The sequence below is a fragment of the Orcinus orca genome, chromosome 9 (assembly GCF_937001465.1).
Source record: "Orcinus orca chromosome 9, mOrcOrc1.1, whole genome shotgun sequence".
In the NCBI taxonomy this organism is placed as follows: Eukaryota; Metazoa; Chordata; class Mammalia; order Artiodactyla; family Delphinidae; genus Orcinus; species Orcinus orca.
Window position 1 is genome coordinate 11482112 of NC_064567.1, and position 20940 is coordinate 11503051.

Below are 20940 nucleotides of genomic sequence, written 5' to 3' on the forward strand. Positions count from 1 at the left end.
AACTGGAGAACACCTGCGTGCAGCAACGAAGACCCAACACAACCAAAAATAAATTAAAAAAAAAAAAAAGCCATAGCAAGGACTTCTGGCAATCTAGAACGGAATTCTTTGACTATTCCCAGAGGTATCATCTTGATATTGTCAAGGGTGTCATCTTGATCTAGCCTGAAAACTGTGTTAAAATATCCTGAAGTTTGACTCCTACTGAATCTTATCCTTTCAAAAAGTCTTGGTGGTTCCCATGGGAGTTGAGAGCTGCTTAAAATCTTCCTTGAGAAAGATATCACCTAAAAATGTATGATCTATCTTCTTTTGATCCCTAGTTGCATTTTATTTCCAGCGGTCATTAAATAAGCTCACTGATCAGCTAGTTGGCTTTCTTCAGTGTATTAAAAAAAAAAAAGTATTGGGCTTCCCCGGTGGCGCAGTGGTTGAGAGTCCGCCTGCCGATGCAGGGGACACGGGTTCGTGCCCCGGTCTGGGAAGATCCCACATGCCGCGGAGCGGCTGGGCCCATGAGCCATGGCCGCTGAGCCTGCGCATCCGGAGCCTGTGCTTCGCAACGGGAGAGGCCACAACAGTAAGAGGCCCGCGTACCGCAAAAAAAAAAAAAAGTATTATTGGTTTGAGCACCCTAGTAAGGCACTCCTTAATTGTAGTTATGGCCTATCTGATTCCTGCTTGTGGGCAGAAGGAATAGTTCGATTTTTTTCTTCTGTGATCATCCATTTGATTTTTTAGGTCATTTATCAGAAATGTGTGTGTCTCGAGGGGTGTCAAGGGGAGAAGGGGAAGACTGCCTTTCTCTCTTGTCACTCACCACCCCCTCCTCCAACCCTGAGTACTTTTAATTCTTAGCACATATATATTCTGGACAGCCAGTGGATGTTTATTTAAAGATAATACACATTATGGTATTTTGTCAGCTACATACTTTTTTTTTTTTCTTTTTTGCGGTACGCGGGCCTCTCACTGTTGTGGCCTCTCCTGCTGCGGAGCACAGGCTCAGTGGCCATGGCTCACGGGCCCAGCCGCTCCGCGGCATGTGGGATCTTCCCGGACCGGGGCACGAACCCGTGTCCCCTGCATCGGCAGGCGGACTCTCAACCACTGCGCCACCAGGGAAGCTCAGCTACATACTTTTAAAGCTCTACCTTTCAGCCTTCGAAGCAAGCTGCATTCCTTTACTAAGTGGAATAGTTGCTAATGGATGCTGTCAGTGTCTCTCCACACGCCGGGGTAGTTCTGATGGGCACAGCTCAGCCACCTGCTCCCACTCACTGTGCCACGTTCTGTTCACTCGGCACAACCAAACCCACTCAGTACTTGATTTTCCCTCTCATGGATTCTATAGGGGATAGTGGTTTGTCCCAATGAGGCGACACTGTCAGAATCTGCCCTCAGTTTGTGGTTCTTCCCAGTCTCGCTTCCTGGAATCTTCTCATTGTCCACTGTCTCAGGACCCTGGTCAATCCAGCAGAGTAACCTCACCAGACACTGAATGCCCCATCTTAGTCCACATTGGTTTACATAAGTGCTGGCAGCCAGGTGCCATTTTCCTGCAGGTAAATCTCACCCATCCCGCATAGCCTCTGCCTGGTCTAGAACTTCCCTAATGTCTAAAAGCTCTAAGGGTCATCCTAGCACCACGGGCGCATCTACACACAGAGGCTCAAAACTTCCCTCTCCTGAAATGACGCCGGTCCCCATGAGCACACCGCCATGTTCCCCTACCTCCGAGCAACGTGCTCAGTACTGTCTCCATGGTCACACCTCATTTCCAACCTCTCAGAACGCTTTCCTGCCTAGACTCGCATGTTACTCTTACAACAACACAATGAAGAAGGTCGAAAAAAGTGAGCAATATGTTCATGTGACAAAACAACCCACCCCAGGTTCCTGTTTCCTTTACTTACCTCTTCAGGTGACATGTTATCCACTAAATCCTCTGAATCCTAGAGAAGAAAGACATAGGTCCAAGTTCCTTCCCTTTTCTTCCAAGTGGAACCACAGCCATCTCTCCCTGGCCAAGCCACAGATGCCTCTTTCCAACCCATCATCCCTTCCATGTGATGAAGCTTCTTCTTGGTGGGACCTCTTCTCTCCTGATTTAAGAATCATGGGTTTCTTGCTCCTCAAAGACAAGCTCCCTGTCCCATGTCCCCCGCCCCCAACACATCTCCTCTCACCTGGGTCATTTTCTTTGTGGGGCGAGCTCTGCCCAGCAAGCAGCGCAGCAGGGACTGAAAGATGGAGGGTCTTTGACCTGAGAGGAGTGGTGAGTGAATGGAAATGGAAAGAAAGCAATATCCATCCTGGGAGGAAATGGTCAGGGGTTTCAAGTGGTCCTGACACTTTGCCACAAAAGGTCCATACTTCTAGGTGCTTCACCTCTACAGGAACTCTCCCCTTCCATCCTCCTAATCCAGCCCTTGCCCCATGCCTTGGGATGGTAACATGGAGACTTGAAGAATAGAAACCCCCTCCCACCATCCTCAGGCCTCACCCCTCCTCATAGTAGGAGCCCTTAGGTTGAGGAGTGCCCAGACACAACCACAAGGCATGAGGCAAGGGTGAGGTGCATGATGGGAGAATCTTTACCTGCAGTCTCAAGGGTGAGGTGCCTGATGGGAGAATCTTTACCTGCAGTCTCAAGGGTGAGGTGCATGATGGGAGAATCTTTACCTTCAAGCTCCGGTGCTTCCAACTGCTGTTTGTGGCCGGGCAGGGGCCCGTTGGGCTCTTCAGGGGGCAGTGGAGCAGTAGGAAAGGAGTGAGGAGGAGGAAGAGGAGGCAGCTGTAAAGAATAGAAAAAGTTCTCAGTCCCAGAGAAGAGGCTACCTTTTCCTGTCTTTACCAGGTGGTGTCCTGGGAAACCCATCTAACTCTATTCAGTTCAGAAGTCCTTATAGCACTTTGAATTCTCACGGTACCATCAGTTGCAAACTTATCTCCTTCAGTCCCTGGACCCAGGGGCATTTGTCTCTTTGACTTTGTCAATGATCAGCATCTTCCCTCTCTCTTCCTATTTTCCCTTTGCCCCATCTATCCTGTTCACCCGGCCCTTCCCAGCCCACTCACCTCGGGCTTCCCATAGAGGTCCTCATCTTCATCCTCATCCACAAAGGCAAAAGACTCAGGTCGACCCTGGACGCCACGGCGCCCCTCCCCAGCCTGCCGCACCTTCCCGTCGAAGGGCAGCTCTGACAACTTCCTTGCCATGTCCTGGGCTAACTGCAGCCTCCGCTCAGGACACAGGTGATGCTGCAGAAGGGACTGCAGTTCTGAACGCTCCACGGAGCCCAGCAGGATCATCGAATCTGGGGGAGATCCAAGCTCAGCCTGAGGGCCCGCTCAATTACCCTCCTCCCCACCCCCCCGCCCAGCTCGGCAGGATGGAGTCAGGGACAGAAGCCCAGCACCCAATCTTTTTTCAGCTCTTACCCTCTCTTCCTAAAAACTCATTTCAAAAGTCTTCCAGGATTGATCTCACTCAATCCCTATTATTTCACCCATTTAGCACTTAGAGCCCCAACTGGTAGTACACTAATTGGTGCCAATTTGTACTTATTTTGATGCAGCCCTTACACAGATTGTTTGTAAATAGGTGAACTTGGTATTAAAATAGGCTAATCAATACTGTCTCCAAAAGAAGACACATTAAAAGCCATTCATACTGAGATGAACGAATATACTTTGAAAGAAGTCTACAAGGATATCTGATGTTTAATCACTTAAAGACTCTGGGTCCTTGTAGGTATAAACAGAATGCCTACTTTTCTTGGGAAGGTCTTTTATGTATTTATCAGAATTCTGCTACTATAATTAACATTTTCATTAAGTTTTGAGGCCATAAGATCGCAGCAGTGTTACTGAGACAAATCTTACCATGAGGTCTTCGTCATTATTATGAAAACCCTGCAGCCCGTCGGCTGTGCCCCTATTCCAGTGAGAAACCACTGCGTTAGAGACCACTGAAAGGTGTTTGGGGTTTGGGAAAATATTAAAACTAAGCTAATTTGAGTAGTTTGGATACTCTGATGATCTGAACTTAGAGCTAACAAGTTAAATGGCTCCAAATATCCCTAAATGATTCTATTACACTAATACAATCATTAGACACGTATTTATTTAATATCCAGTAAATACCTATAAGGAGACAGTCTGAGTGAGACAGGTGTTATAGTCTCTGCCCTCAAGGGATACACAATCTACTGAGGAAGATAAGACACAGATATAGAAACCACAATAAGAAATAATACAAAGCAAGATTAAGTGCCAAAGGTGGGCAGAAAGGATGGTGAAGGAGGTGAAATCACTGCTCATTAAACACGTTCACTCCTTCACATGGAACATCTGCTCCTCAAATTGGGCATTAAAGAACAGCTATCACTTAGCTAGGTAGCAATGAGAACCACATAAGGGGCCGTAAGATTTCTAGCCAAGCCTCATTATTCTCGGATTCCCTACGGGCTTAAATATCTTTGTAACCCAAAATCAATATTTGCAGTACTTTTCCCATCATTCATAGACACGTGCAGAGCAGCAAAAAATTTGAGTTACCCCACGCACACATTCCAAGCTGAGTCTGAACGAAGTGATGCTCTGCCCTTTTTTTTCCAGCTTTCATATTGTAAACAAATGTTCTTTCGTGGTCCATTGAATGCCATGTTTTTTGCATTTTTTGTGTTGGTGATTTTGCTGTTTTTTAAGGGTTTTTGTTTTCTAAATTTATTTATTTTATTTATTTTTGGCTGCATTGGGTCTTCGTTGCGGTGCGCAGGCTTCTCATTGTGGTGGCTTCTCTTGTTGCGGAGCATGGGCTCTAGAGTGCAGGCTCAGTAGTTGTGGCACATGGGCTCAGTAGTTGTGGCTCATGGGCTCTAGAGTACAGGCTCAGTAGTTGGGGCACACGGGCTTTGTTGCTCAGCGGCATGTGGGATCTTCCCGGACCAGGGCTCGAAACCGTGTCTCCTGCATTGGCAGGCGGATTCTTAATGACTGCGCCACCAGGGAAGCCCAATTTGGCTGTTTAAAATTGCCCCTAAGCAGGAAGGCTGTGCTGTGCCTTATGGAGAAAAGAAGTGTGTTAGATAAAAGCTTCGTTCAGCCATGAGCTAACCTTCTGTTGGTCATGGTGAGTTCAATGCTGATGAATTAAATAAGGTGCCTTTAAGGAGAAACACACCTAAGACAAGTGTATGCTTTGATTACTTGAAGAAAGTGTTGTGACCAGAGGCTTGCAGGAACCTCACCCTCAATTTCCTCTAGGAGCAATGGTTCAGTATAGTGTCCCTAATTCAGTGTTCTTGGAAACTTTATAGAACATAACTACAAGGACTAATGAGAATCAACTGTATTTCTTTCATTGGCTTTTTTAACTGTCTTCTTGTGCTTGTGTTATGGCTGTGTTTTTCCTTCCTTGAAGATGACCATGTTCCCTAAGGCTGAGCGTCCTGCAGCAGCCTGGGTGGCCCCCTAGACAAGCCCACACCACAGTGCCGCCTCCACTTCTGTGGAGCCCTTGTTCAGGTCACTAGCTCAGGAATCTGCTTCCTTCCCTCCCACTGACCTTTTGAATCGACCAGTGGTAAAGTCTTGACTGTGGTGGTCTGGAGCAAGTTTTGCAACTCCCCATAAGTGCAAGAAGCTGAAACAAACTTCACGTCCCGTACCATGATGTCCTCAACAAAGACTGTGAATTTGCTGCAGAGGGAGAAAGCACAGGCAGGGTTAGCCTTACCACGTGCCCGTCCCTTCCACTCCTCCCGTCAGGTCTGCCATGCATTTGATCACTCATAATATTTATGAAGTGCGTGGGAATATAAAAATAAGTAAAAAGCAGTGCTTCCAGACGTTGACCTTAACCTCATGCTCAATCTCAGAACCTCCCACACCAACCCCATCAAATCTGAACTAATTCCAGCTGGTGCCTCTGACCTGAGCTGGTTCCAACCAAGGTCAGGCAAGTAGGGTAGCTTCTTGACCTGGATGATGCTGTCATAAAGGGAGGGCTGCAGGCTCTGAGCCACCATGTTGGCCAAGATAACAGCCACCATCATGGGTAGGATGTGAGCGATCTGACCCGTTAGTTCGAAGCAAATCACGGCTGTGGAGACTGTGTGGGATACTGCACCAGTCAGCGCTGCTGCTCCTAGAATGAGACACAGGAGCGTACCGGTGGGTTAGGGCTGCCTTTCTTGTCATGGGGGCTACATGGGGATGTGACGGGAGTGACACAGGGTGGGGACACATGATCCTGGGCAGTGCCAGCACTCCTGAGATAACCATTTGTCAGGAGTAAAGGGTTAGAATGCTGAACTGTTAGAAACTCGTCATTTTGATCTCATTCTATGACCTTCGGCAATTTACAAAAATTTTGTGTGTGGTCAAAGTTTCATTTATAGAATAAAGATGGTGATGTGGCATCTATTCCTTGCTTTGAAAAGTTTGGCTCACTCTTAACTGAGCATTTAAAAACCCATTTACAGTGTTTTCCCTTGGACCTCAGGTTTTGTTCTGTTTTGTTTATAAGTTTATTTATTTATTTTGGCTGCATTGGGCCTTTGTTGCTGCGCGGGCTTTCTCTAGTTGTGGCGAGAGGGCTACTCTTCGCTGTGATTCGCGGGCTTCTCACTGCGGTGGCTTCTCTTGTTGCGGAGCATGGGCTCTAGGCGCACAGGCTTCAGTAGCTGTGGCACGCGGCGGGCTTAGTTGCTCTGCGGCACGTGGGATCTTCCCGGACCAGGGGTCGAACCCGTGTCCCCTGCGTTGGCAGGCAGGTTCTTAACCACTGCACCACCAGGGAAGCCCAGACCTCAGGTTTTGATGTCAACAATTTATGAGTGGATAGAGTCAAAATTCAGGAATCATGCTGTAGACGTGGATCAATGAGATCCTGATTCTACTATTTCTCAATTGTATGAATAGAACTTAATTCTTCTGGAATCCTATGCTCTCATCTCTAAGGTGAAAGGGGTCATTAGATAAGTTCTAAGGCCCTTGCAGATCTAAATCATTATGATTCCATAAGCTCTTAGACAATAGAATCTGTCTTACTTGTTTTTGGTTATGTTTTCCCACCAACCAAAATAGTCCCTAGTGCATTAACTATATTTGTTATTTAAATATGGGAAGAGGGCTTCCCTAGCGGCGCAGTGGTTGAGAGTCCGCCTGCCGATGCAGGGGACACGGGTTCGTGCCCCGGTCCGGGAAGATCCCACATGCAGCGGAGCGGCTGGGCCCGTGAGCCATGGCCGCTGAGCCTGCGCGTCCGGAGCCTGTGCTCCGCAACGGGAGAGGCCACAACAGTGAGAGCCCCGCGTACCGCAAAAAAAATAAAATAAAATAAAAAAATAAACATGGGAAGATATTCTATGAGAAAAGATGCTGGGGAAGCCATACATCAAAATGGAACAAGAAAAAGTCACAAAAGGGAAATATTGGGAGGAATGATTCTCCTGGATGGTATACCCAGTATCCTTCAGAACATAAACTAACACAGGAGCTATACTGGCAAAGGTCCACCAGGGAGATTGGGGGGATACCTGAGAGGCATGAAGATGGGGAATAAGAGCAGATGACTCTTATTGATGAAGGAGGTTTTTGTAAAGAACTATGACGGGGGAGTAAGGTCCCTGTATGCACTATAAAGCTGGTTAGTTCTAAATCAAAGGGAGGCATGGCCGTAGATGTTACGGGATTTCAGTGAGATGGGGAGGGAGGGAGGAAGCATAATAATTCTGGGGCATACACTGGTCATTTTGTTAGACATGGCTTTTGGTTGGAAGGGACTATAGATTTAACGGAAAAAGATTATCTCAGACTCTCAAAATGTTAGGGCTGTAAGACACCTCAGAAGTCATTTTAGAATAAAGAAACTAAGGTGCAGAAAGGCCACTAACTTGCCCCATGGTTATCCAGTGACAAAAGACAGGGATGAGTCCAGAGCCCATGTTTCTTAGCTCTTAGTCATGTGCTCTTAAGTCCCATTAACAAGAGCACATCTGCAGGTTAAGAGTATTCAAGCCAGTCACCTGCACTGTTGTTTCCACGATTCTTTGGGGAAAAAAAAAGCCCTTACCAAGCATTCAGAGGTGGTCCTAGGTGCTCTCACCCTTGTTATCTCATTTAATCCCCATAATCCCTTTTCTACATGAAGAAACTAAGGCTCTTGGGCTTCCCTGGTGGCGCAGTGGTTGAGAGTCCGCCTGCCGATGCAGGGGACATGGGTTCGTGCCCCAGTCCGGGAAGATCCCACATGCCGCAGAGCGGCTGGGCCCGTGAGCCACGGCTGCTGAGCCTGCGTGTCCGGAGCCTGTGCTCCGCAACGGGAGAGGCCACGACAGTGAGAGGCCCGCGTACTGAAAAAAAAACAAAAAAACAAAAAACTAAGGCTCAGAGATGTTTAATAAGAGCTAATGAGAGTCAGAGCCAAGGGTTGATTATGTGAATAAAAGTTGAATTAAACAGCATTAAATTAAAACCATATTGTGTAGCCTGGAATACAGATATCATGGGAGAGTTCGAGTGTGGGTATTTGGGGTGACAGGAGGGTGGAATGTGTCTCACCAATTACTGCATAGCCCCCAGGTAGGATCTTGTAGATGATGTCATCAAATAAGATACCATCTGGGAAAAGAATGGCCATGATCTCTCCTACCAGCCTTCCAAATGCAGCTCCTAGGGAGAGACAAAAGGAAGGAAGGTGTTGAGAGATTCAAGGTCTTTATCCTCTTTCTTCAGAGCCATACCTCCTTGGGCGTTAAGACTAAATACAAACCCCCAGCCTTCCAGGCCTTTCCTTATTTTCTCAGTACACTAGATTGCAGCCATCAGTAAGATCCCAGGCTTCCCATCAGAACTTACCGAGCACAAACACAGGCATGAAGCCTCCGCAGGGTATGGGCATAGTGGTGGCCACGATGGACATCCAGAACTGGGGTAAAAAGAGGCGTCAGGACACCCTCTCAACTCTGCCCAATACACACACACACACACACACACACACACACACACACACACACTCTCAACCTCCTTCCCCCTATCCTCCTCCTTCTTGCTTCAAGAGTTACAGACATCCTGGGATAGCTAATCCTTCTGGAAGCCATCCTGTCTGTCACCCTTCCTCCAGAACCAAAACCACATGGGGCGCTCAGGCTAAGAGCTCACCAAAGACAACACTATAAGAAGGTTCAACCCAAATTGTTCCTACCTGGAGTGACAATATTTGCCTTTAGGCAATAAAAACAAGGAGTGAGGCCCCAGAGGACTCCTCTGTCACTGCCCCCAAAAGGGCCCTAGCCTACTGTATCCTCTTAGCCCACAAAGGTCACCTCAGCTAAGCAGCCTGAGCTCTTGAACGTGGAGGATACCTTTTCCTGGCCAGACTGTTTCTGAAAAAAAAGCCCCAGCTCTAAGTGGCAGACACCTTAAAGTCATAGTGACTTACTGCATGATTGCTTTAGCTTCACTACGATCATTTATTTACAAAGCCATCTATATGGCAAGCCTCACAAGGGAACCCGGAGTGAAGAGAGTCCTGCCTGAGCATTTCCTTTAACATCAAATCACCTTCAACAAAGGATCAGAAAATCAGATCTGTCCTGACCAACCTGCAAGAGCCCATTGAGAGAGCCAGCTAAACCAGCCAGCGTGATAGAAAGGACCTCCAAGGCCAAGGTAGTATTCCAACAGGAATTGGGATGATTTGAGCAAAAGCAATATGTACATTCTGCAGCAAAGAACGCAAAGGAACTGAGAAACCGAATGGAAAAAGGAGGAGTGGTTGACCTTTTGAAATATCTGTAAAAGAAATAAACATATGAGACATGATATGAAAATTAAGCAACAGGTTTACATATCATTTCCCAAATAAGTAAGCCGATCTTAGAAAATGATCTCAAACTAATCTGGTGAAAGATGACAACAGCTAAAGGTCAAAAAAAAATTCCCAGGCTCAAAATATTTACAATTTAAACACTGCACGAACTTTATTGTAAACTAATGAGAAATAAGTTTCCTAATTTTCTGAACTTAGAGAGAGAGTCTTTTGAGCCAGGGCTGTCCTCAAGAGACAATCTCTGAGAAGAGGCAAAATACATATGTCGCCATTTCAGAATAGGACTGTTTAAAACAGTGGAGAGCAGCAAAGTTAAACGTACAATTGAAGAGGATACAGATCGCAAATTCTTCGAGTGTGTAACAACAGTGTATCTTGTTGTGTTTGCCTTCTCTCAGCACTGGCACAGTGCTCAGTAAATGCAGGCAGGATGTAGGTAGGTAAGTTAAGTAAGTAGGTAGGAAGGAAGGAAGGATGGAAGGAAAGAAGAGAGTTTGGTCAAACAGTATTCATGCAAAGCAGAAACACGTAGAGCTAATATTTGCTTAAAACATCCAACAGTAATGCTTTCAGGGGAACTTGTTTAAACTGCGGATGACCAGACACCACTGGAAGCTACCCCATCAGACCTTCTGGAGACAGAGTTCTAGGCGCTTGTAGGCGTTTCTTAAGTGATCCTGACATACAACATTTTGAGACCCCTTGAACGATTCTGTACTGTCTCTTAGGAATAAGTACATGAAAGCCATAGGGTTTTTGTAGGCTCAGGTTAATCTGAAAGCTCCAGTAATAAAGATAATAGGTGGCTGACTGGTCTGATTTCAGAGGATGAACTTCAGATTATCCTCCAAGATAAGTGTAAGAATAGCAACAGGATCAGGGGACACTGAAGTTATCAACTCCTATAGCACAGAGAATGACCCGAGACTAGCATTCTTTTTGAGCTGTTAGCACATGAAAGGGAAGATCCAGAAGCAGGGTAAGTGATCTGGAATACCAATAATTCCCAAGATTTTAGACACCCAGTTGTAGAGAACTGGGAAACTAGAGACCCCTTATCACAGATTCTACTTTATTTAAACCCTTCACAGGAAGGAACCATAGGAAGATTAGGCAAGAATGCTACAGAGCCTCAGGCAGTACTGAGAACTCAGGGATCTAGGTAATAATGTTAGACTTATTAAAAAGGAAACTGAGATGTTGTAATTATATTCATACTCATTATAAACACTCAAGAGTTACAACATGGTGATGCCTTCCACGTCTTAAAATTGAGAAGATGGAAGTTCCCTTCATCAATGTTATAAAGAGCTGAACTGAGAATCTTATCTGTGAGCACTGAGACTGCCAGAAGACCACATAAGCTAAATTTCAAATCAAACTGTGGACAAATAGTTCTAAGTCACTTGTATGTTTTAATGTGCCTACGCACCCTATTGTCCACACTTTGGAAATAACAAGGGTATGGTTATGCGTCCAATGATAAGACAGTGAAAATGCTGGAAGCAGTGATTACTAGGTAATATCATGGATTTATAGCAGTGAATGGTTTTACATTTAAAATATTATAGAATAGCATAGGCCTGCTTCAATCTGTTGGGCTTGAAATACAGCCCAAGAAATGTGAGTTTCTTCTCGATTCACTTATTATGTAGACATTGTTGAGGATGTGATTCAGTGAGAAATTAATAAGAATGACATAGAGTTGAGTCCTGCTATATAATCCAAGTAGGTTTCTCAGAATAAATTTTAATCTGTACGGTGAAATCCAGAGATATACTTGGGAATCTGAGGAAATGAGGTCAGGTGGGAAGGAAATGTTGAAAATACATACAGAATTTTGTTTCTCCAAAAATTTTCAAACGCTTAACATTTCAAAAGTATATATGATCCCGAAGTTACCATACAGCTCAGTCTAGAGGAGTATCAGAAAAACACCATTGTTATCATTGAACAAGAAATCCTGAGATGCCATCATAACTTGGACTTGGTTACTGCAGATGGGTTTGTATGCTCAACAACCAATTACAGGAAGCCGTATAAATTAGAGAAGATAAGCTCTATAACGAAAGTCCCAAAATCAGACCCCTAACAAGACACTGAGAACTTCTTTATGATAAAAATATCAAATCTTTTGAAGGAAGAAATGAAAATGATCTAATTAATAAAGTGGGTGTGCAAAATATGGAAGCCACAGACCCAATTAATCCCCCTGGAATGGAATGAAAAAGAACATACGTAAATACAGCCTCCAGAAACCCCACGGCAAATCCTGAGAACGTAAGTGACAGAATTGGAACCTGGTATGTCAAGCACCTGGTATCTCTAAGGATAAGACCATTGACAGGCACATTAAATGAGCAGCAAAAAACCATGAAGGAAATTTTAAAATAATTTTTTTCAACCATAAGCATTAGATTCACCAAAGATCAATAATCAAGTATTACTATTTGGCACACAGTAGCTGCATGAGAACATTTATTGAATAAGTGAACCCACTACAGCTATTACAATATAAATATAACTTAGTGACTCATACCCTGGGGAAATATAGATTCACAATAAATATCAAGAATAAGTTAACAGCAAGGTACGAAAAAACATGAAAGATTAATGTGGACAGACTTTCCAATGAAGGCCCTAATATATAGAGGAAACTGTTGGGTTATTCAAGCAAGACATACTATGAATAATCAGGCAATCATCAAAAAAGAGAAAAAAAAGGCCATCAGCAATTATAACAGATGTCACAACCAGTGATGGAAATAAAAATATACTTGTATAAGGCAGTAATTGAGAAGTCTATAAACACGTGATCCTTAATGGGCAAATATGAAAAAGAACTGTTATAAAAGAGATCAGCTTTTGTTTCCTAATTGAAGTTAGAAGAAAATGGTTGAAGAATGGCAAAATCCTCACAGCCTCACTACCTAAATAGAGAATGATAACATTTATAAAAATTATTTATAGTCACTAATAAAGTGGATTTAAATATTTTATCCCTTTTGTAATTCTAGAAAAGAGATCATCCACTAGACTGGGGAAAAAATGGATGTGCAAATCATCTGAAAATGGATAATCAGATGCATGGAGAATGAAGTACCTAATTATCTACCATGTGGGGGGATTTGGTTAATTTATCTGAGGTCTTTACACAGTTATCTGTATTGCTAAGCTCTGTATTGCTAAGCTCTTGTCCTTACTTACTTGGCTGCTATCTCAATAATTTAGCAAGCGGAACCTTTAGAAAGGTTATAATAATTATGGCAACATCACTAAGCTGACATGAATGGAACATTAACCCAGATATTGGTTCACTTCTCTAGATGAGCAACTTACTTACGTTCTGGTTTCCAAACTGTTTTTTTTTATTAGGTTGGACGAAGACCAAATGAAGTTTTACCGTTCCCTACCCTATGCACACCCCGGTTCCTAGGTTGAAAACAGAAGCCCAGGGAGCCAGGAATGTAGGCAGAGGTACCTTCATGATGAAGAAGAGGATGATGATGATGACGACATTGACTTTTGGGTGGATCCACACAGCTGACTGGCCCAGGCTTTCAGGGTCCCCTTCATGCTTTACCCACGTGTTGTTGTCAAACAGGGTACTGATGGCTTCGCGAGGCATCAACTGTGAGAGGAGGAAGCAAAAGGGAGCAGTTCTCCAGGGATGTTCGGTACTTCCATTTTTTTAAGAGAACCAATTCCCCAGTTTCATTTTTCACGGGACACTTTTGCTTTTTTCTCAGGGAGAGAGTCTATCCTTGGGCAAAAGCACATATGCTCAGAAGCCTGAGGGACACCTGTGCTCTTTCCTCCTTTCCATGTGGCCCCGTCCTGGCTTTGTCCTAGTCATGTGCTCAGTGACCTGACTCCCACCCTCAGAGGTCACCCTTGGAGCTGACCTCTCCAGCCATGAATTGTCCCATTCCTGGTGGGAAGGTGAAGGAGGCGATGACAAAGGTAACAATTCCAGGATAGAGCAGGCGGCTGAAAAAGAAACAATTAATCCTCACCCTAATTTAGTCAGGCCATAGTGGACAACTCTCTGGACTCTGGTAAGCCAAAGTTTTACTGTCGTCTACTACAGTAAAACTGGAGTCTACTGTAGTCTCAGGCCATTAGACAGAGAATTCTCTCCACCAACAAGCAATCTTTAAAGGGGAAACTACACCATTCGTCCTTGTACAGTATCAGGGCTTCTATATTTTATCACAAGCCACCTAAAGGCATTTAACGCCTTCCACAAAGATTAAAAGGGAGGAACTCTTGGAGAAAGCACAAGGTAAACAGGTAGGGCAGAAGACGGGCGGTGACTCACTGCTTCGCCAGAAACTGGCTGAGGGCCTTGTGCTTTCGGACACCGAGCATGACTTGGCGATGCAGGTACACAAATACAGCTCCCAGGAAACCACAGCAAATCCTGAGGGTGTAAGTTATGCAGAAATGATACTGTAATCCCTCGGACCTGGCTACCGCAGGGAAACAAATGCCAGGCACACACCTTCCCTTTCTACCCACCTCCCCCCAACAATTTACACTTCACCCACACCAACCCCACCTTCCCAACTTGGGTCCCTTCCAGTGCAAAGCCACGCCCCAGCCCTGGTTCCCCACTGTCCTCCGAGCAGACAAACCCACTGACCCGATGGCTGCAAAGGCTGGGAGCTCCTGCAGGTCAAAGGGGAAATCCATTCGGAAATTGGTTCTGAAGAGAGCTGTGATGGTGACTATAGGATGGAAAGGCCAAGGATTACGGTGGGAGCATCACAGAAACGCACCGAGAAGGAACCAGGGTCATAGGTTTTAAGGATTAAAGCTCCCTCCCATCCCAATGTCTCCTCTTCTATTTGATTTCCTTTTTCTAACACTCCTGGCTGAGACACTCTCCCCTATTCCATGACCTGTATCCTTGCCCTATATATACCCTTGGGCCTTGGTCTCACTTCCCAGATGATGCCATCCACTCTTTTTCTGCACTGCCCCACAGAACTTCCCTCTACGCCCCATTACCAGCCTCCCTATTTCACACCGCCTCCACCCCAGGGCTCCCCTGTTACCAGCATCCTTGTTCCACACGGCTAGCACTCGGAAAACAAAGGCGCTGAACGTGGCTGCAAAGAATCCTCGCCAGTAGTTCCTCACAGCGAAGTAGGTAGAGGTGACCTCGATGCTAAACAGCACTCCTGTAGGGGCCAGGAAGTAGGGTCAGGTGCAGACAAAAGTGCGAGGCTCTCTCCCACACTCCCACCCCGTGGACCCAAGGAGCTTTTGCTGAAACTTCAATCACAGGGGGAGCAGAACTGGGAAGTGATGATCTCTTAGAGTGTGCCATGCTCTAAACCATATACCTGCTCATGCTAGCAGTTTTCTGCAGGCCAGGGATGTGGTTCAACAAGATACAGAGAGGATGGGAAATGAGGGGCTTTAACCCACGAAACCTGAGGGTCAGGTGGTCGTGCCCTTTCCATCCCTTAGAAAGCAAGGTTGGGTGGGATTCACAGTTGTCTGGTATCCACAGGGATTTGAAAAATTTCTGCAAGAAAAGTTACAGAAGAGAAAGCTTCCAGGGCAGGTGCTCACCGGAGTGCCAAGCAGAGCTCAAGATTTACAGGGACTCTCCTTAACACCCCCCTCAATCTCTCCTCCCTTCTCCCATGCACCACGTACCATGCAACTTTTAGGGAAGAAATAAGAAAAATGAATAGGAAAGGGCTTTGTGAGAGCTGACAATACTCAATATTGCAAGAAAGGAAAGAGGATTCATCCACATTTTTTTAAAAATTAATATTAAAAACCTGACTGAAAAGGACCAAATCCAGGGGGAAAACCAAGAGGCCAGAAGAAGCTATAAACAATTATGCTTAAGAAAGGTGGGTGATGATCCCCGGTCAGGGAACTAGATCCCACGTGTGTGCCGCAACTAAGAGTTCGCGGGCCGCAACTAAGACCTGATGCAACCAAATAAATAAATTTTTTTTTTTAAAAAAAAAAAGAAAGGTGGGTGAGGTAGAAGGAAACCTAATTAAGAGTCCTAAGTTGTACTGTTTCTGAGAGTAGTTGCTGGAACACAAATGAGAAGGTAAATAGATAGAAAAATAGCAAGAGTTGGTGGAGACAAAGTAAGGAAGCTAATAAGGGTATAAAAGATAGACTTAAAACATGCAAAGAGGGCTTCCCTGGTGGCACAGTGGTTAAGAATCTGCCTGCCAATGCAGGGGACACAGGTTCGAGCCCTGGTCCGGGAAGATCCCACATGCCGTGAAGCAACTAAGCCCGTGCGCCACAACTACTGAGCCTCTGCTCTACAGCCCATGAGCCACAACTAATGAGTCCACATGCCACAACTACTGAAGCCCGCGGGCCTAGAGCCCATGCTCCGCAACAAGAGAAGCCACCGCAATGAGAAACCCGCGCACTGCAATGAAGAGTAGCCCCTGCTCGCCGCAACTAGAGAAAGCCCGCGTGCAGCAACGAAGACACAAAGCAGCCAAAAATAAATAAAGGAAAAAAAAAGATGCAAAGAAAATAGTCTTTAAACATACCAAGAATCAGGGAATAGACTGTGATTAGATGCAAAGAAAAAACTTACAAGAGAATTACCTAACACCTGGCTAAGCCTCACTTTTATCGGAAATGAAGAAGGAAAACAAGGAAATGCAGCCCATAATTAGATGGATGGAGAAGAGGCCCAGACCTAGGAAAGCCCGTGAACTAGATAAGGTTCGTCTCCCCTTGCTCTCTGCGAGAACGGCTGCTGGCCAGCCCAAGACCCCCAGCCCTCTCCTCCGTAGGTGACAGTCAGCGATGACAGGAAGTCACTTATGCCAAGGGAGTGTGGTTACTTCCTCGTGGAGGAGCTGCTGCATCTGAACAGGGGATTCCTCATGGTTAGCTCAATGGCGCCTTCTCTGGGAAGGTATCCCCGATCCCCCTCCGCGGGTAAAAACAGTCCTTCCCTTCCCTTGTTCTCTCGGAATTCTGGACTATCAGAGCACTTAGCACTTTCAGGTATAGTTATTTATTTACATCTCTGAGTTCCCCCAGGATTGAAAGTTCCTTGGAACCCAACACCGAACACAGTGCCTGGTACATAATCAGGGCTCGGGGCCTGTTCTACGGATGCACAGAAAGGAGAGGGGAGAGGGGGACGGGGAAGGAAGAAAGAGAGCAGAAGAGAATAGATGGGGGGCATTTCAGAAAGCAGGGAATCTGAGGGACAGAGCTTTGCTAACCACCTCTTGCCCCTGCTCCCCAAATCTTATCTGGTAAGGCAGCTGTTTCCTTGGCCTAAAAGGACTTGACACAGTGGGGAGTCAGGTAGAGCAAGTCTCTCCTTTTCTTTTCTTTTTTTTTTTTTTTTTTTTTTGTGGTACGTGGGCCTCTCACTGTTGTGGCCTCTCCCGTTGTGGAGCACAGGCTCCGGACACGCAGGCTCAGCGGCCATGGTTCACGGGCCCAGCCGCTCCACGGCATGTGGGATCTTCCCGGACCGGGGCACGAACCCGCGTCCCCTGCATCGGCAGGCGGACTCCCAACCACTGCACCACCAGGAAAGCCCCTCTCCTCTTCTTTACCAGTAACAAAACCAAAGTCGGCTTTGATTTGTCGGATGTAAACTATCCAACTCATGAATGGTTTACGACCAGTTTTTGAAATCCTAGGCTAGATTTTCTTTCCTGCGATGTGGTTCTGGGACACCTTCTCTAACAGTCTGTCACTGTGTACTTCGGAACGAGAGCTCATTTTCATATTCGCCTGAGCCAGACAGAAAATGTGCTGCTAAGAGGAAACAAAGCATTAAAAACACAAACAGCATTTGGAAACTCTCTAGTCTCCTAGGTTCTGTAATATTGCTCTCTTTCCCACCCTGAAGGCTCCCCTCTGCCTTCTCCCTGGCGCCTTTGCCTCTGCCCAGCCAGCGCCTTGTCCTTGGTCTCCAACAATTGCTCCTCATAGACACACTTTCTCGATTTCATTCATGCCCATGGCTTCAACTACCACCTCCATGCTAACCTACTGGTTAACAAAGCAATGCTTTCAGCTCAGTTCCTGAACCTCAGACTCACCAAGCCAGCTGCCCATTTGGTATCACTTGGAGACGCCACAGGAACTTCAAATCCAACGTATTCAAAGTGAAATGTATCAGCTCCCCCAGACCTGTTTCACTTCCTATATTCCCTACCTTTTTTTTTTTTTTGCGGTACGCGGGCCTCTCACTGTTGTGGCCTCTCCCGTTGCGGAGCACAGGCTCCAGACGCGCAGGCTCAGCGGCCATGGCCCACGGGCCCAGCCGCTCCGCGGCATGTGGGATCTTCCCGGACCGGGGCTCGAACCCGTGTCCCCTGCATCGGCAGGCGGACTCTCAACCACTGCGCCACTAGGGAAGCCCCCTATATTCCCTATCTTGCTTGCAGCATCACTATCCACGCCATTTCCCTCGTTGTAAAATTGGAAGTTAGCGTAGATTCCTCCTCCTTTCTTACCTTTCACATCCTCACATAAATCAGCCACCAGGTCCCATCGATTTTATTTTCTATCACCCATATATATCATCTTCTCTGTCTCTTCTGCCTCTGCCCAGTTCGGTCTCTCATTATCTAGCATCAGGACTATGACAATAGTCTTCTTGTTAATCTTGGATAAATCCTGTTCATCCACAGGCCAGTTCTATCCTGCACAGATCTGCCAGAGTTGGCCATGTCACTTCCTTACTTGAAATTCTTCCATGGCTCCCCTTCACCTGTGACAGCGTTCCCCAAAGTCAGGTCCATGAGATACTATGAGTTCCATAAGAAGGTCCTTGCAAAAATGCTACACTTGGGATATTCACAATACATGTCAGCATATCAAACATTCTGATAACTCTTCCAGTTTAAAAAACTACCTTTTGGGGCTTCCCTGGTGGCACAGTGGTTGGGAGTCCGCCTGCCGATGCAGGGGGCGCAGGTTCGTTTCCCGGTCCAGGAAGATCCCACATGCCGCGGAGCGGCTGGGCCCGTGAGCCATGGCCGCTGAGCCTGCGTGTCTGGAGCCTGTGCTCCACAACGGGAGAGGCCACAACAGTGAGAGGCCCGCCTACCGCAAAAAAACAAAAACAAAAAAACTACCTTTTGAACCCAGTATTTTTCAACTTATCTTATCTTGGAACACTGTTTAAGGGTTATGTCTGTTAACACCATGAACTCTGTTCCATAAAACACATTTGGGCTAATTCTAGCCTAGAGAATGAAATTGACATTCTTGTGCATTTCCTAGGAGGACCTTCAGGCTTCAGCCCCCAGGTACCTATCCAGACTCATTTCCTGTCATTCCTTCCCCTGTATCCTCTAGAAATGCACATATATGTTAATTTTAGTCCCTTACATCTTGACTTTGCAATGCTGTCTCCTCTCTCTCCAGAATATCTTCCTTGCACTTTGCCCAGGCTGCCACTGGGACGCTTCTTGAGTGAAGTGTGATGGTCTGCTTGCCTTCCTGTCCACCCTTTCAGCCGTGGGTACCTGAGAGCACAGGAACCAGCACAGCGCCCAGAGGGCTCACGGCAGAGGGCACATATGGAAGCAAAAACATATTTGCCATTTTAGCCAAACAGTGAAGCAAATTTCTTTCATCGGTGTAAGGAATTAAGAGTTGACCATATAGTGAATAAATTATTCTAATTTTTTAATTTTATAATTAGTCTATGTTCATAAAATAAAGGCAATCAAGTAATGTTATCTGCAAATTCATTTAATATTTGCCACTTATTACAAACATCCTGAAAACAGCATTTTGACTTTTCAATGCTTCACATTTTCTCAGGAGCCACGTTTTATCTGTAACTTTTCTATTTGCCTCTCCCGTTCTCTACACGGGATCATGAAGAACCTTCCTCATTCACCCCAGAAATTCTAGTTTTATGCAAACAATTCATATTCTCTTCACTTTAAAAGAATCTGATTAGAAACAAAAACAAAAACAAATGCTACCTTTCTAAAAACGTTCTTCAGACCTTCTGGATTTGTAAGACAAAAGACCAAATAAAGGTGAAAGCGGGTATAAATGCAAGTGTGAACATTTAATGTGTGCAGAAATTCAAACACACGACCCTTCACTGGCTGATGACTATGACTTTAATGACAAGAGCTGACAACAAAAGTGCAAACAGGATGCCAGCTGACGTGTTCGCTGACATTGGTTCAGTGTCAGTTCAAGTGAGCATGGTACGTTTTCATTAACTGTACACGTTTATCCATATATCGTTCCTGAGCCAAGTCATCTTAGTTTCCTGAAGACTCCTCTGTGCAAGGACTGATTACGTGTTCATAATTGAAAGACACCTCTAACAGCTGGTGCGTTTAAGAAGCATATGCCTTTCCTGCAGTTTTGCTTCTCAGATTGTCAACATGGTGTCTTTTTTATCACCAATGAATCCAATGAATGATCTTTATAATCCTTGCTCTGTTAATCTGGTTATAACTGTTATCAATGAGTAAATAAACAGATACAACAGCTTTCTCTGACCATGCCCACTTGTTAGTTATTCAGGACAAGGAAAATAATCTGAAAGGTTACCCTATGTCTAACATTAGTAGAAAGAGCTAAACTCAATCTTAAATTGCTGGCAAGGAAAAACGACACTTTACTTCCACCTGTAGTCCTCATTTAAAGCTGATTATTGGGACTTCCCTGGCGGTCCAGTGGTTAAGACTCCACGTTCCCAATGAAGGGGGCACAGGTTTGATCCCTGGTCGGGGGACTAAGATCCCGCATGCCCCAAAGCGCGGCCAAAAAATAAAAATAAAGCTGACCATTAATCTAAGTAAGGTCCGCCTAAACTTCTGTGTCATTAACAACATACAACCAAAGGTAAGTCTTCCCTTGGAGAAGAAAATACACAGAGGTGTCAATTATACTTCAATTAAAAACAATGACAAAAATGAATTATTCAAGAGCAAAAAACCAAGAGGAACATCCACAGGAGTCCCCTGTTAGAAGATGTAATAAGTGAAAGGCAAAAATATCCAACAATACGAAGGGTTTTAATATAAGTACGGGACCCATAAAGGCTGCCTCGTTTTTCCTTCCTGGCTCTACCACTTATTAACAGGATGACC

The 20940-nt window shown here is 45.4% G+C and overlaps 1 protein-coding gene across 4 annotated transcripts in view; it reads right to left on the reverse strand.

The window, feature by feature from the left end:
* CLCN1 (chloride voltage-gated channel 1) overlaps positions 1-20940 on the reverse strand; it is a 34622-nt gene that overhangs the window by 4870 nt on the left and 8812 nt on the right. For 2 of the 4 annotated variants that reach the window (XM_049714707.1, XM_004272109.3), the window contains exons 8-20: positions 14902-15027; positions 14487-14571; positions 14163-14264; positions 13747-13831; positions 13323-13472; positions 8869-8938; positions 8572-8682; positions 5941-6154; positions 5573-5706; positions 3082-3320; positions 2686-2797; positions 2190-2266; positions 1917-1955 (exon numbers count right to left, since the gene is read on the reverse strand). In XM_049714707.1, the coding sequence (XP_049570664.1) occupies positions 1917-1955; positions 2190-2266; positions 2686-2797; positions 3082-3320; positions 5573-5706; positions 5941-6154; positions 8572-8682; positions 8869-8938; positions 13323-13472; positions 13747-13831; positions 14163-14264; positions 14487-14571; positions 14902-15027 (1544 nt within the window). Of the gene's footprint in view, positions 1-1811; positions 2602-2643; positions 2798-3081; positions 3321-5572; positions 5707-5940; positions 6155-8571; positions 8683-8868; positions 8939-13322; positions 13473-13746; positions 13832-14162; positions 14265-14486; positions 14572-14901; positions 15028-20940 lie in introns of those variants that run through there. The other 2 variants (XM_049714706.1, XM_049714708.1) reach the window with 2 other exon arrangements.